This window comes from Mandrillus leucophaeus, unplaced genomic scaffold (assembly GCF_000951045.1).
Source record: "Mandrillus leucophaeus isolate KB7577 unplaced genomic scaffold, Mleu.le_1.0 Scaffold195, whole genome shotgun sequence".
In the NCBI taxonomy this organism is placed as follows: domain Eukaryota; kingdom Metazoa; phylum Chordata; class Mammalia; order Primates; family Cercopithecidae; genus Mandrillus; species Mandrillus leucophaeus.
Window position 1 is genome coordinate 1,930,730 of NW_012101976.1, and position 12,489 is coordinate 1,943,218.

A 12,489-nucleotide genomic window follows, 5' to 3' on the forward strand; every position below is an offset into this window, starting at 1 on the left:
TTTTTTTTTTTTGTATTTTTAGTAGGACAGCGTTTCACCATGTCGGCCAGTTGGTCTTGAAGTCCTGACCTCAAGTGATCCGCCCACCTCAGCCTCCCAAAGTGCTGGGATTACAGGCGTGAGCCACCGCGCCCAGCCCTGATCAATATTTTTTAACATTCTGTGTTTTGCTTGAGAAGTTTTCTTCTTCTATTTTCTATTTTCTGTGTATACAATTTAGCGTATCTGTGAGTATCTTATTTAGGATTATGTACTTTTAGTTCATTTTCTACAAAATTACCTATTAGTGTGTTTCTGATTTATGAAGGAAGTTGATGCATTTTTGGTGACAGATTTTCATAACTTGTTATAGATTCACTGTGAATTACGGCTTTCAGTATTAGAAATGTCCTTCTAGCCAGGCATGGCTCATGCCTGTAATCCCAGCACTTTGGGAGGCCAAGACAGGCAGATCACCTGAGGTCAGGAGTTCGAGACCAGCCCAGCCAACATGGTGAAACCCTGTCTCTACTCGAAATGCAAAAATTAGCCAGGCATGGTGGCACATACCTGTAATCCCAGCTACTTGGGAGACTGAGGCAGGAGAATCATTTGAACCCAGGAGGCGGTTACAATGAGCCGAGATTGTGCCACTGCACTCCAGCCTGGGTATAGAGGGAAACTCTGTCTCAAAAAAAAAAAAAAAAAAGTCCTTCTGTGTCATATTTAATGCGTTTTGCCCTGATTTCCACTTTGATAGCAGGATTGCAGCTCTGGCTTTTTTGTGGTTTCCATCTGCCTGTAATTCTTAAGCTGCTCTGAGGGTGTGTTGGGTGCTGAGATTCACGCAGCTGCCGTTCCCTTGCTTATTGCCACCTTTGTGCATTTGTCTTACAGCTCCCTACCCTTTAGCTTGGATGGAAGCACAGTCTCCCTGGGGTGCTGTAGATCTTTGAGTGTGAGGGGGTGTGTGTCCACATGGCTAGCTCAGTCGCCAGGGCGTGAGCCTCTTCATGGGGAAGGACAGAGTGGCCCACGTTCAGGGCCTGAGCTCTCCCTGTTTGCTGGCCTGCCCTGAATTATCCTGTCAGTTTGCACCTGAGTGAGCAGCTCCTTTCTCAGGGTCAGGCTCAGCCCAGCTCCTTCCCTGGTGTTGGGATTGTTTCATAGTAAACAGCTCAGGTGGTAAAATGGTAACGCAGGGGACCTCTGCCTTCATTTCCGTCCCAGCTTACCAGCTCCACAAGGAGATCTCACCATTTCCTCCTGCATCCAACTCACGTATCTCGTAAAAGTAGAATCAGATCAGAGCCTTATACAAGTCAAATATGAAAAACTGAAAAGCTACAAAATAGTAAAAGCTCTGGGTTGAGCTCTGAAAGCTCAGAAAGCTCAGACTGGGCAGTGATTTGAAACACTTTATAATCATAGCAAACACATGCCATGCTTTAGAAAATACAGAATTGCGGCCGGGCACAGTAGCTCATGCCTGTGATCCCAGCACTTGGGGAAGCCAACGCGGGCGGATCACAAGGTCAGGAGATGAAGACCAGCCTGGCTAACATGGTGAAACTCCATCTTTACTAAAAATACAAAAACCAAACTAGCCGGGCATGGTGTCGGGCGCCTGTAGTCGCAGCTACTCAGGAGCCTGAGGCAGGAGAATGGTGTGAACCCGGGAGGTGGAGCTTGTAGTGAGCCGTGATCGTGCCATTGCACTCCAGCCTGGGCGATGGAGCGAGACTTCATCTCAAAAAAATAAAGAAAAAAAGAAAAAAACAGAATTCCTTAATAAGTTGTTTGCAGCCAGGCACAGTGGTTTACGCCTATAATCACTTTGGGAGGCTGAGGTGGGTGGATCACCTGAGGTCAGGAGTTCAAGACCAGCCTGACTAATATGATAAAACCCCATCTCTACTGAAGTACAAAAATTAGCTGGGTACAGTGGTGCATGGCTGTAATCCCAGCTACTCGGGAGGCTGAGACAGGAGAATCACTTGAACCCAGGAGGCAGAAGTTCCAGCCTGGGCAACAAGAGCAAAACTCCATCTCAAAAAACAAAAAAAGTTGCTTCCAGAGGAAGGGATCAGGAAAAAAAAGTTGTCTCTGATATTACCATGTATTTTAATGAAGAGATGAATTTTATTTATTCAAATTAGAACAAAATTTCTGATTATGAACAATACAGGCTTGTGAACAATTTTGCAAACCTCAACAGAGATAAGAATGAAACTCTGGGCCAGGTGTGGTGGCTCATGCCTGTAATCCCAGCACTTTGGGAGGCCGAGGCAGGCAGATCACCTGAGGTCAGGAGTTGGAGACCAGCCTGGCCAACATGGCAAAAGCCTGTCTCTGCTTAAAGAAAAAAAAAGAAAAAGCTGGGCATGGTGTCACGCACCTGTAATCCCAGCTACTTGGGAGGGTGAGACATGAGAATCGCTTGAACCCAGGAGGCGGAGGTTGCAGTGAGTGAGCCAGGATCATGCCATTATACTTCAGCTCGGGGGACAGAGACTGTGTCTCAAGAAAAGTGAAACTTCCCATCCTCACTAACTTTGCAGCTCCCTGTGGCCCATTGGAGCGGCGCCCCGGCCTGTTAGGGCATTTCTCAAAAGTGATGCCCTGGCAGATACCCTTCTCCTTAATTTAACAAAACCGGCGACAGTTACTTTCTTTCAGTTTGCCATAAGGATTAGTAAATGAGTCCATCACTGAACAGACTCTCTTAATCCTGGTGTTTGACCACAGAGAAGTACGAAGATCTGAGCTCCTCTGACGAGTGCTGCCCTGCTCCTCAGAGACAGAGGCCGTGCCGGAAGAAGGGCGTCAGCATCCACGAGGGACCGCGAGCGCTGGCCAGGATCACAGGCATTGGCCTGGGCGGCAGAGCCCCACGGCCTCGCTATGGTGAGTGGCCCGCGTTTCCCGGGGCTCTTTCTCCCTGCATACCAAGATTCTGTGTTGGCCAGGATGGAATAGCTCTTAGGCTCCTGAAACATGGGTCGCTGGACCTTAGGTGGCAGCGGGATAGGTGGCCCAGCTTTCATGCTCAGGGAGACTCAGGATTGAGTCCACGGATGGAAATGCACTGGTCACAGACTAGCTCTTCTTTTTTGCTAAATCTCCTTGAGTTTCCTTTTCATTGGCTAAATTTAGGAATAGAACTTTCTCTCCTGCAGCAGAAATGTAGCCCGCTCAGATTTCATTCATCACATAGGTGAAACCCTGTCTCTACAAACATGTAGCCGGGCGTGGTGGCGGGCGTCTATAATCCCAGCTACTCAGGAGGCTGAGGCAGGAGAATCGCTTGAACCCAGGAGGCGGAGGTTGCAGTGAGTCAAGATCACACCACTGCACTCCAACCTGGCGACAGTGCAAGACTGTCTCAAAAAAAAAACCAAAAAAAAAAACTGGGGGGCCAGGTGCAGTGGCTCATACCTGTAATCCCAGCACTCTGGGAGGCCGAGGCAGGAAGATTGCTTGGGCCCAGGAGTTGTGAGACCAGCCTGGGCAATGTAGCAAGACCCTATGTCTACAGAAATTTTTGAAAATTAGCTAGATATCATCCCCATGCCTGTAGCCCTAGCCCCAGCTACATGAGAAGCTGAGGTGAAAGGATTGTTTGAACCCAGGAGGTCAAAGCTGTAGTGAGCCATGATGGTGCCATTGCATTCCAGTCTATGTAACAGAGCAAGACCCTGACTCAAAAAAATTTTAGGGGGCAATGATAAATAGCACGTGCTGATTGTAAAAACTTCTCCATAACTAGGAAAATATGTAAAGAAGTAAGTTAGTTCCCCATGGTCCCACCAACCAGTCCTTTGGGTTCTTTTTTGAGACAGGGTTTCACTGTAGCCCAGGCTGTGGTGCAGTGGCACGATCATAGCTCACTGCAGGCTCCAATTCCTGAGCTCAAGCGATCCTCCTGTCTCAGCCTCCTGAGTAGCTGAGATTACAGACGTGTGCCACTGTGCCTGGTCAAGTCAGTCTTTTTATGTAAATGAAGGGGCAAAACTGGAGTGAAATTGCCTGGTATGCATGCCCCCCCTTTTTTTTTTTGGTTTTTGACACGGAGTCTCGCTCTGTCGCCCAGGCTGGAGTGCAGTGGCCGGATCTCAGCTCACTGCAAGCTCCGCCTCCCGGGTTTACGCCATTCTCCTGCCTCAGCCTCCCGAGTAGCTGGGACTACAGGCGCCCGCCACCACGCCCGGCTAATTTTGTATTTTTAGTAGAGACGGGGTTTCACCGTGTTAGCCAGGATGGTCTCGATCTCCTGACCTCGTGATCCGCCCGTCTCGGCCTCCCAAAGTGCTGGGATTACAGGCTTGAGCCACCGTGCCCGGCCTCCATCCCCCTTTTTCTGCTTGGTTTTAGAGGAAGGTAGAGTTAGGTAATTTCATATTATTGCTGTTAATTTTTAGCCCAAGGCCTTTTTCCTTCCTGCTCAGCCAGATCTCTTTTTCGCTGGGGTTGACTGACCCGAGGAGCCCGCTAAGAGCCTATGGTTAAAGGTCATAGGGACATAAAGACACCTGGTTGACGGGTGTCTGTGTGAGGTCATTAGATACCTCCTGCTAAAAGGAACACTAGTGGTATAGTTTTCTCTGGTCAGGCATCTGTACATACAGCTTACCATTTCCTACGTTTTCCCTTTGAAAAAGAGGTTGCTCGGTACAAAGGAGAGGGCCCAGGCTTGACCTGGCTGCCAGCCCTGGCCCCACCACGCACTTGTCTGGGCCACTCACTGACCCTCAGAGCGACTTTTCCACCCACACACCACAGATAGAGCCATGCCAGGTCGCGGGGCAAGTAGGTGAGGTCATGAGCGGGAAGTCGCCTGCCTCCATCCGGGGCCTTGGCCTCTGAGGCGGTGGGGGCATCTGGAACCAGGATCGGTTTCGCTTTGGAGTTCCCTGGGCTTATGGGCTCTATTCTGTACACAGAGCAGGCTCCTCCCCGGGGCTATGTCACCTTCAACAGCAGTGGTGAGAACCCCCTGGAAGAAGAGGGCCTCTGCTGCCGGGACGTCACCTCCCCCATTAACGAGCGGGACGTGGAGAGCAGCAGCAGCAGCAGCAGCCGGGGTATGTGCACCCCCACCCCTGTCCAGCCCGCGGCTCAGGCAGGTCCTGGAGCTCCTGTGTGCCCGTCCCCACTTATCCACTGGGCTTGGTGCTGGGACACAGCCCAGCCATCCAGCAGAGGACAGGCACAGGGGAGGCGTGGGCAGCCCGGGTTCTTGTGAGGAATGGGAGAAGCGTCTGTTCCAGCGTCCCCATGCAGCTTGGGGGAGCCACTGCACACCAACAGGTTTAGCTCCTTGCTTGGGAGCTCCCTGAGGCTTTCCGGACAGGCTCCAATAGGAATGTCCTGTTATAACTGCACCTCCGTGCAGCAGCTGCTGACATAGTGCCCACCGTACGCCAAGCCCTGCCCTGCGTGCTTGGGATTTATCAGTGAACAAAAAACAAGCCCTGCCCGTCTGTATAGAGGGGAGGGTTTAGAACAGGCAGGAAGCTTGAAACATAAGGAAGCAACCGCTGCAGGCCCCAAGGAGTGCCCTGGTGGAGGTGGCTCAGCCCGGGGCACGCCCATGCACAGCACCGCGGTGAGGCCTGCAAGCGGACGCCCTGTCTTCCCGCCCTCAGAGGAACATGCGTTCTGTGCCAACCTGGAGCCTGTCCAGAGCAGCAGCAGCAGCGAGGGCCTGGCCAGAGCCCAGGGGCTCAGCAGCGAGGCTTCTGTGGAGAGCAATGAGGTGCGGATTCTCTCTCGTCCTCCCATAGCCGGTCCCTGGCTGGGATGCCTGACATCCCCCAGTTACTTTAAGATGAGAACGTCTGTAACAAGCACGTGCTACATGTGTGTGCCGCACTGGGACGTGCTGTGTCCAGGGCCTGGCTCCTCAGACGACAGTGAACGCACTGGAAGCCCCTGTGTGGCGGGTGGGGGGTTTCACCAAGGCTCTCCAGTCTGTGCGCTCCTTCAGATACATGGCTCTCACCGCAGGACTCGGACCACGCCTGTAAAAGCTCAGCTCGCAAACAAGCTAAAAGTTACATGAAGACCAAGAATCCTGACAGCCAGTGGCCTCCCCGCACTGGGACTGACAGGGAAGACTTTCCCCTTGAGTCCAGCCCCCAGACTCAGAGGACCCCCTACTCAGGACCGCAGGTAAGACCGCTTGTGAAACTGGAGGTTACACTCAGAGACGGCACTTTTTGTGACTTATGAGGCATGTGTTGTGTATATAACGTGCCAGGCTGCTTGGAGAACAGAATGGCAGCGGCGTCCCCATGGCCTGTTGGGCTCTGCAGGCTCACAGCCGGCTCCGTGGCTGGCGGCCCAGCTGCACGGCTTCTGCATTGTTCCAAGGACCTGTCTCCCTGCTTTCCATACTGGAGTTGGCTTCCCTGAGCCTGGGGAGAAGAAACACACACCTGACCTCAGAGCTGCCTGCAGGAGTCTGACGAGATGCGGTTGAAGCAGAGACAGGGACCGCACACGGTGTGTGCTTGGTGATGGTTACAGCTGCCACCATCCTCATCCTTGCTGTGGTCCCTCTGACCACGCATTACCTTAGGGATGACAGGTGTGACTCACAACTCAGCTGTCTCACCTGTGTCTGCTGAGTTCTCCTACCCTGTGCAGTCAGAAGAGACACGGAGAAGAGAGGCAGAGGGAAGCTCTGGTGGGTTATTTGTTTTTTTTTCTTTGAGATGGAGTCTGGCACTGTCATTGGGCTGGAGTGCAGTGGCGCGATCTCGGCTCACTACAACCTCCGCCTCCCGGGTTCAAGTGATTCTCCTGCCTCAGCCTCCCAAGTAGCTGGGATTACAGGCACGTGTCACCATGTCCGGCTAATTTTTTGTATTTTTAGTAGAGATGGGGTTTCACTGTGTTGGCCAGGCTGGTCTCAGGCTCCTGACCTTGTGATCTGCCTGCCTTGGCCTCTCAAAGTGCTGGGATTACATGCATGAGCCGCCACGCCCGGCCTGGCTGGTTATTTGTTAAAGCACCGGCTGTGCTGTTCAGTAGAGCCTTGCTATGCCGGCTTCTCCCTGCAGCCCCCGGCTCAGTGAGCAGGCGCACACCTCGGTCCCTTCAACATACACTGAGGGGAGTCTGGTCAGGGTAGTGTCCTAAGTATGTTTCTTTCAGAAAACAGCTTGAGGAAAATGGCAGAGTAACATTCGTTTCTCCATTAAAAGCAATAAACTCTCAAAAGTAGGATTTCTGGAGTTGAAAAGTAAACTAAAAGGAAAATATCACTAGATGGGCTCACAGCAGAATTGAGCAGGCAGAAGAATCAGAAAACTTGTGAACACAGGTCACCTGAGATCATCTCGCTTGAGGAACAGAAAGAAAGTGAAAAAAATGAACAGAAACCCATGACCCCCTGAAGCACGCTGACAGTGTCCACACAGTGGCATTGCAGAAGAAGAGAAAAGCAGAAATGACGGGTAAGACACAGCCTGGCCATCTCAGGTGAATCAGAAACACGGATCTTACATCCAGGGCGCTCGGTGAACTCCAGGCAGGTGAACTCGGAGAAGAGCTGCGCTTAGACAAGTGGAAATCAGAACGTCGGACACGGAGACTAGAATTAGAGAACAGCGCTCTCTGTGTACAAAGCATTGTCCAGACCAGCAGCTCCATCGCCCCTTCACAGAACTCAGCACGTGAGGCAGGAGGCGGCCAGTTTCTCGTGATGAACATACAGTGTCCCCAGGTGGCCAACCATAGTGTGAGGACTCACCTGCGTGCTACGTCCTGCCCTGCCTGAGGCACCAGAGTAGGAAGGGACAGCCTGGGGGCTACACACAGGCCCGGTCTTGGTGCTAAGCCTGGGGAAGCGGTGGGGCTCCAAGCGGAGGAAAATGGCTCTGCTTTGTCGTCGGCCACTACCTCCCCCAACCCGTCCCCTGTGCCTGCCAGGACCTGGCCACACTGCTGGAGCAGATCGGGTGTCTGAAGTACCTGCAGGTGTTTGAGGAGCAGGACGTGGACCTCCGCATCTTTCTGACCCTCACTGAGAGTGACCTGAAGGAAATCGGCATCACGTGCGTCCAGAAGGGGCTGCTCTGGCCCTCAGCCTGGGGTTGGGGCAAACTCCTGCTCATGTAAAGCGCTCCTCGGAGGCTGAAGCACGTCCTGGTCATGTTCCCCCTGCAGGCTGTTTGGGCCCAAGAGGAAAATGACGTCCGCCATTGCCCGCTGGCACAGCAGTGCCCGCCCGCCCGGGGACGCCCTGGAGCTGGCCTACGCTGACCGGCTGGAGGCTGAGATGCAGGAGCTCGCCATCCAGCTGCACAAGGTGAGTGGCTGTGGGTGGGGGATGGGGGGCAGGGCGACACCCCTGAGTTGGCCCCATCTCTGACAGATAAAGGTGGGCGCTGTGTGGAGGGGTCAGGTGGATGCAAGGGGAGAGGCCGCAGAGGACAGGGCTGTGGCCAGGGGTTTGGCTTGCCCGGCTACCTCCCAGCCTCCCGCCCCCCTGCAGCGCTGCGAGGAGGTAGAGGCCATGCGGGGCCAGGTGTGCCAGGAGCAGGAGCTGCGTGCCGTGGTGGAGAGCTGCCTGCTGGAGCAGGACCGTGCCCGCGAGGACCTCCAGGCCCACCTGCAGGAGACGTGGGCCCTGGCCCGGGACGCTGCCCTTGTCCTGGACCAGTTGCGGTGAGTGGCTCTGAGCTGGCCTGGGCTGGGTGTCCAGTGGTCAGCCGCGTGGCCCCTGGGCCCCCAGACATCTTTTCCTCCTGATTTTGTAACTGAGAGGTGGATTTCAGCGCCTGGAGCCACCCCCACATTTCATCCAGGCCCTTCCTTCCTGCAGGCAGAGCCAGGCAGCAGTCGGGGTCGGGAATCTGCACCGCTCTCCCTCCTGCTCTTTAGCACAGCTTCATGGGGCACTGGGCCAGCTCACGAAGGCCAGCTGCAGGGACAGGGCAGAGCCCCTCCCTCCCCTTGAAGGTCTGAGGTGGGGGCTCTGCGGCGGCCAGGCCTCTGCCCTCACCAGCACTTGTTCCTGTGTCTGGTAGAGCCTGTCAAGCTGAGCTGTCATCCCGAGTGAGGCGGGACCATCCCCCTGGTGCAGCCACCCTGGGCCCAGGCCTCCCCGCAGCTGGTAAGAGCAGCGGCCTGACTCCGCACTGGGCAGAGGAGAAAGCGGGGAGCCCTGAAGCGGGGTTTGACCCAGTGGGTTTGGCCTGGTTCTCTGGCCGGCAGCCACTCTCCAGGTCCCTGTGTGCACATGATCCCAGAGTCCAAGGAGAGGGGCCCCTGGGCACCCAAGCCCACTTCCTCACCTGTGACGGGAAAACCGCCTACCCCAGGGGTGGGAGGCACTGTGCCATGGCTGCCTGTGCTGTGCTGAGACCGCCAGTGACTCCTGCAGCCTCCAGCCAGGGCCCAGACCTGGGTCCCCACCGGCACAGCTTTGTCTTCTCTTGGGCTGACCTGGGCCTCGTAGTGTTTGCTTAGCCCGTGGGAGGAAGGGCACAACAGGGCTCCCCAGCCTCGGCCCTAGGAGGTCGCTTCGACACTGCCAGGCGGGTGGGGAGGCTCTGATCCAAGCAGCTTCTCCTGGTTGCATGGGCTCAGAATAAAGCAGGGCCTGTGGGGATACAGACCCACAGCTATCTCCATCCTGCACCACAGACGCCAAGGGATGGCAAGTGTCCCTGCAGGCCATGAGCCTCCCCGAGCTCTCGGGAGCCCTGGAGGACCGTGTCCACGAGATGGGTGAGTCTCCGGGGACCAGACTTTGCTGAAGACTAAGAGCTCCTTGTTTCCAAGGGAGGCAGAGGGACCCCTTTCCAGGGAAAGCAAGTTTGAGTCCCTCTACCCCAAGGCTGACCTCGGGGCTGTGGCCATGACAGCTGAGGGGCAGGTCACATCCTGCAGCTCAGAGCCCTGGGCAGCACTACCCAGTTCTACCAAGCCTGGGAGGGAGAGGCTCAAGGTCATCGTTCCTCAGGGCAAGCACTGTGCTCAGTGACCCAGAGCCTGGAGAAGCTGCAGGTGCTGAACGGGAAGAAGTGGCGGGAGCCCTAGCCCGCGGGCCGGTGAGTGTCTGCCAGCCTGCATCCCACGTGGCGGGAGCAGCAGGGCCTGTCTGGGCAGCTGCAGGTGTGCGTATGCACCCACCTGTCCCCCTCTCTTCTTACCAGGGCTTTTTCTTTCAGAATCTGACGTTGGGTGATTGGTCCACCCTGAAGCTGTGTGCCAGGGAGTGAAGAGGACAGTAAGCAGGCAGCTGCCACGTGCAGCCCAGGCCCAGTGGGGGCCAGAGGATCAGGCCCCGGGAGCAGCCGGCAGACAGAGGCAAGACAGGGGCTGCGGCCCTGGCCGAGCAGCTCGGGCCAGCACTGAGGCGGGACGAGGGTCTCACCCAGAACCTGGTGGTGAGGCCCAGAGTTCATGGGCTGCCCTGGCCCAGACCAGGCAGGGCCCTGGGGGAAAAGTATATCCATACACACACACAGGTGCCAACTGAGGTGTGACCTTAGGGGTGAGGACTGGGGCGCCTCGAAAATGCCATTTGTTGGAAAATAAAATTGAACAGCTAGTGAAGGGCTCAGTTCTGGTCACATGACATGAGGCCCTGGCCAGTGCAGCAACCGTGACTGCCCTGTCCCCTGCTGCTCGGGAGCGCCTTTGCTCCTGGAGCCCACGTGACTCAAGACAAGGCTTCGAGAGCCAAGAATATCCCTGGCCCGCCATAGGACAGGGCCTCCCCCGACATGTTGCCCTCACACCGAGCGCTGAGATGGCGCTGGGAACACCACCTCCCTCACCAGGCCAGGCATGGGCTGTGAACATTTTCTGACGATGCCACTGGAGTCTTTCCAGATGTGAGGCTGTAGGAGACCACGAGGGATGGCTCTGCTGCTGTCCTTCTGCACAGTAAGCCTGCACTGCTACACCAGCCCCTGGAGCTGCTTGCAGATGGTGGTGTAGGGCGGGTTTGCAAAGCAGGTCAGCTCAGGTGCAGCCAGGGCCATCAGGATCAGGAAGGGGAGCCTGCCCTGAAGGTCTCAGCCCAGATACCCCAACCTGGCTGATGGGCACAGCGCTTATGCTGGGAGTGCCCCCAGTCAGCACTGGGGACAAACATGCCTCCGGCTGGGGCGGCTCCTCCCTCCCCCTAGGGCAGGAGGCCGGAGCTGGCTCCATCCAGAACCGCAACACACAGAGTAGCTGAGAACCACACAGAGCAGCTGAGGAGTGACTTTATTGTCTTCTCCTTCGACAGCTTCGTCGTACATAGCTGGGCCCCCGAGGCCCTGACTGTCCCTGGGAACCAAGCCACGTGGGGTGAAGCTACTTTGAAACCTCACCCACAGTTCACACGTGGTGAAAGAGAAAATCTAGCAAAGTAAATCCAACAACAACCCAAATTAACAGTATTAACTTCCTACCCCAAGTTGGCTCTCCCCCAGGCTCTGAGCTGGCTCAGGAAGGAGGCAGGAATGCTGACCTAGACGAGGCATCCTCCACCCACACATCCCGTCTTCCGAGTGGCCCTGGAGCTGTGCGCAGTCCCTGTGGGCCTCCACCAGCCGGGATGAGACACACACACAGAGGAGGGTCTGAGCCTGGGATGAACAAGAGCATCCTGAGGCTAGAGAGGCAGGCCCAGCGTGCCCAGACCACCCTGCTCTGCCTGAGAGGATGGGCTGGGTCCCAGCTGGCCTGGCCACCACCTAGTGACTGCTTGGGACAGTGGAGATGACAGGATACCCCTTTGCCCTAGGCAGTCAGAAGTGGGGTACACACACACACTCTGGAAGCCACACTTGGCAGGAATTCCCAGTCTTCCGGCCCAGGGGAGGGTGCCAGCAGCCCAGGCAGCCCTCAGGACGAGGCTGGGAGCAACTTCTCCAGGGCCTTCTTCTGCTTCTCGGTGGCCGCAGCCAGGGCCTCAGCCAGCTTCTCCTCAGGCATCATGTTGAGCACCTTGAGGGCAAAGAGGAGCTGGCACTTAGCCGTGCTCACAAAGGCGTTGCTCAGGAAGTTGGGGAAGCCTCCGACTCGGTCCTTCTGGGTGTACAGCGGGACCCGCACGAGGCCCAGCACCTGTGCAGACAGGAGGTAGGGGTTGGGGCCAGGCCTGCCACGCAATGGCACCCCCGGCAGGAGGGGCCTGGAAGCTAGGAGGCCAGGGTACGAGCAGCCAGCTTTGCCAAGGACTTAATGGGAGACCCAGGCAGGACCTGGCAGAAGCCAACCAGCTCCCTTGGAGCAGTGCAGCCCCCTCCTCCCCAAGCAAGTGTGGAGGCTGACCCCATGCACTTTCCCCTCGTACCTCGGCCACCACCCGGGGTCCACACCCCATGCTTCCCGTCCACCCAACGAAGCCTGAACACCTGGAGTCCAACCCTTCCAGACCACAAAACACAAATCCCAAGAGCCTTCACGCCCCCCATGAGGTTCCCAAGTTTTACGACCCCCGCTGTGCTCAAGTTTCCCAACTCCCCAAGCAAGCCCCGCTCCTCCCCCATCCCTTCC

The 12,489-nt window shown here is 56.0% G+C and overlaps 2 protein-coding genes across 5 annotated transcripts in view; one reads left to right on the forward strand and one right to left on the reverse strand.

Annotated features, from left to right (window-relative positions):
* The window catches only part of ANKS3 (ankyrin repeat and sterile alpha motif domain containing 3), a 44,105-nt gene extending 33,559 nt beyond the window's left edge, over nt 1-10,546 (forward strand). For all 4 annotated transcript variants that reach the window (XM_011978465.1, XM_011978468.1, XM_011978469.1 and 1 more), the window contains 11 exons: nt 2,728-2,886; nt 4,923-5,063; nt 5,628-5,737; nt 5,989-6,153; nt 7,918-8,042; nt 8,155-8,296; nt 8,483-8,655; nt 9,018-9,103; nt 9,637-9,720; nt 9,956-10,043; nt 10,164-10,546. In XM_011978465.1, the coding sequence (XP_011833855.1) occupies nt 2,728-2,886; nt 4,923-5,063; nt 5,628-5,737; nt 5,989-6,153; nt 7,918-8,042; nt 8,155-8,296; nt 8,483-8,655; nt 9,018-9,103; nt 9,637-9,720; nt 9,956-10,032 (1,262 nt within the window). In that variant the 3' untranslated portion in view covers nt 10,033-10,043; nt 10,164-10,546. The remainder of the gene's footprint in view (nt 1-2,727; nt 2,887-4,922; nt 5,064-5,627; nt 5,738-5,988; nt 6,154-7,917; nt 8,043-8,154; nt 8,297-8,482; nt 8,656-9,017; nt 9,104-9,636; nt 9,721-9,955; nt 10,044-10,163) is intronic.
* Nucleotides 10,547-11,186: 640 nt separating this feature from the next.
* NUDT16L1 (nudix (nucleoside diphosphate linked moiety X)-type motif 16-like 1) overlaps nt 11,187-12,489 on the reverse strand; it is a 2,182-nt gene continuing 879 nt past the window's right edge. The window contains exon 2 of the mRNA XM_011978497.1: nt 11,187-12,131. Coding sequence (XP_011833887.1) covers nt 11,836-12,131 — 296 coding nt within the window. The 3' untranslated portion in view covers nt 11,187-11,835. The remainder of the gene's footprint in view (nt 12,132-12,489) is intronic.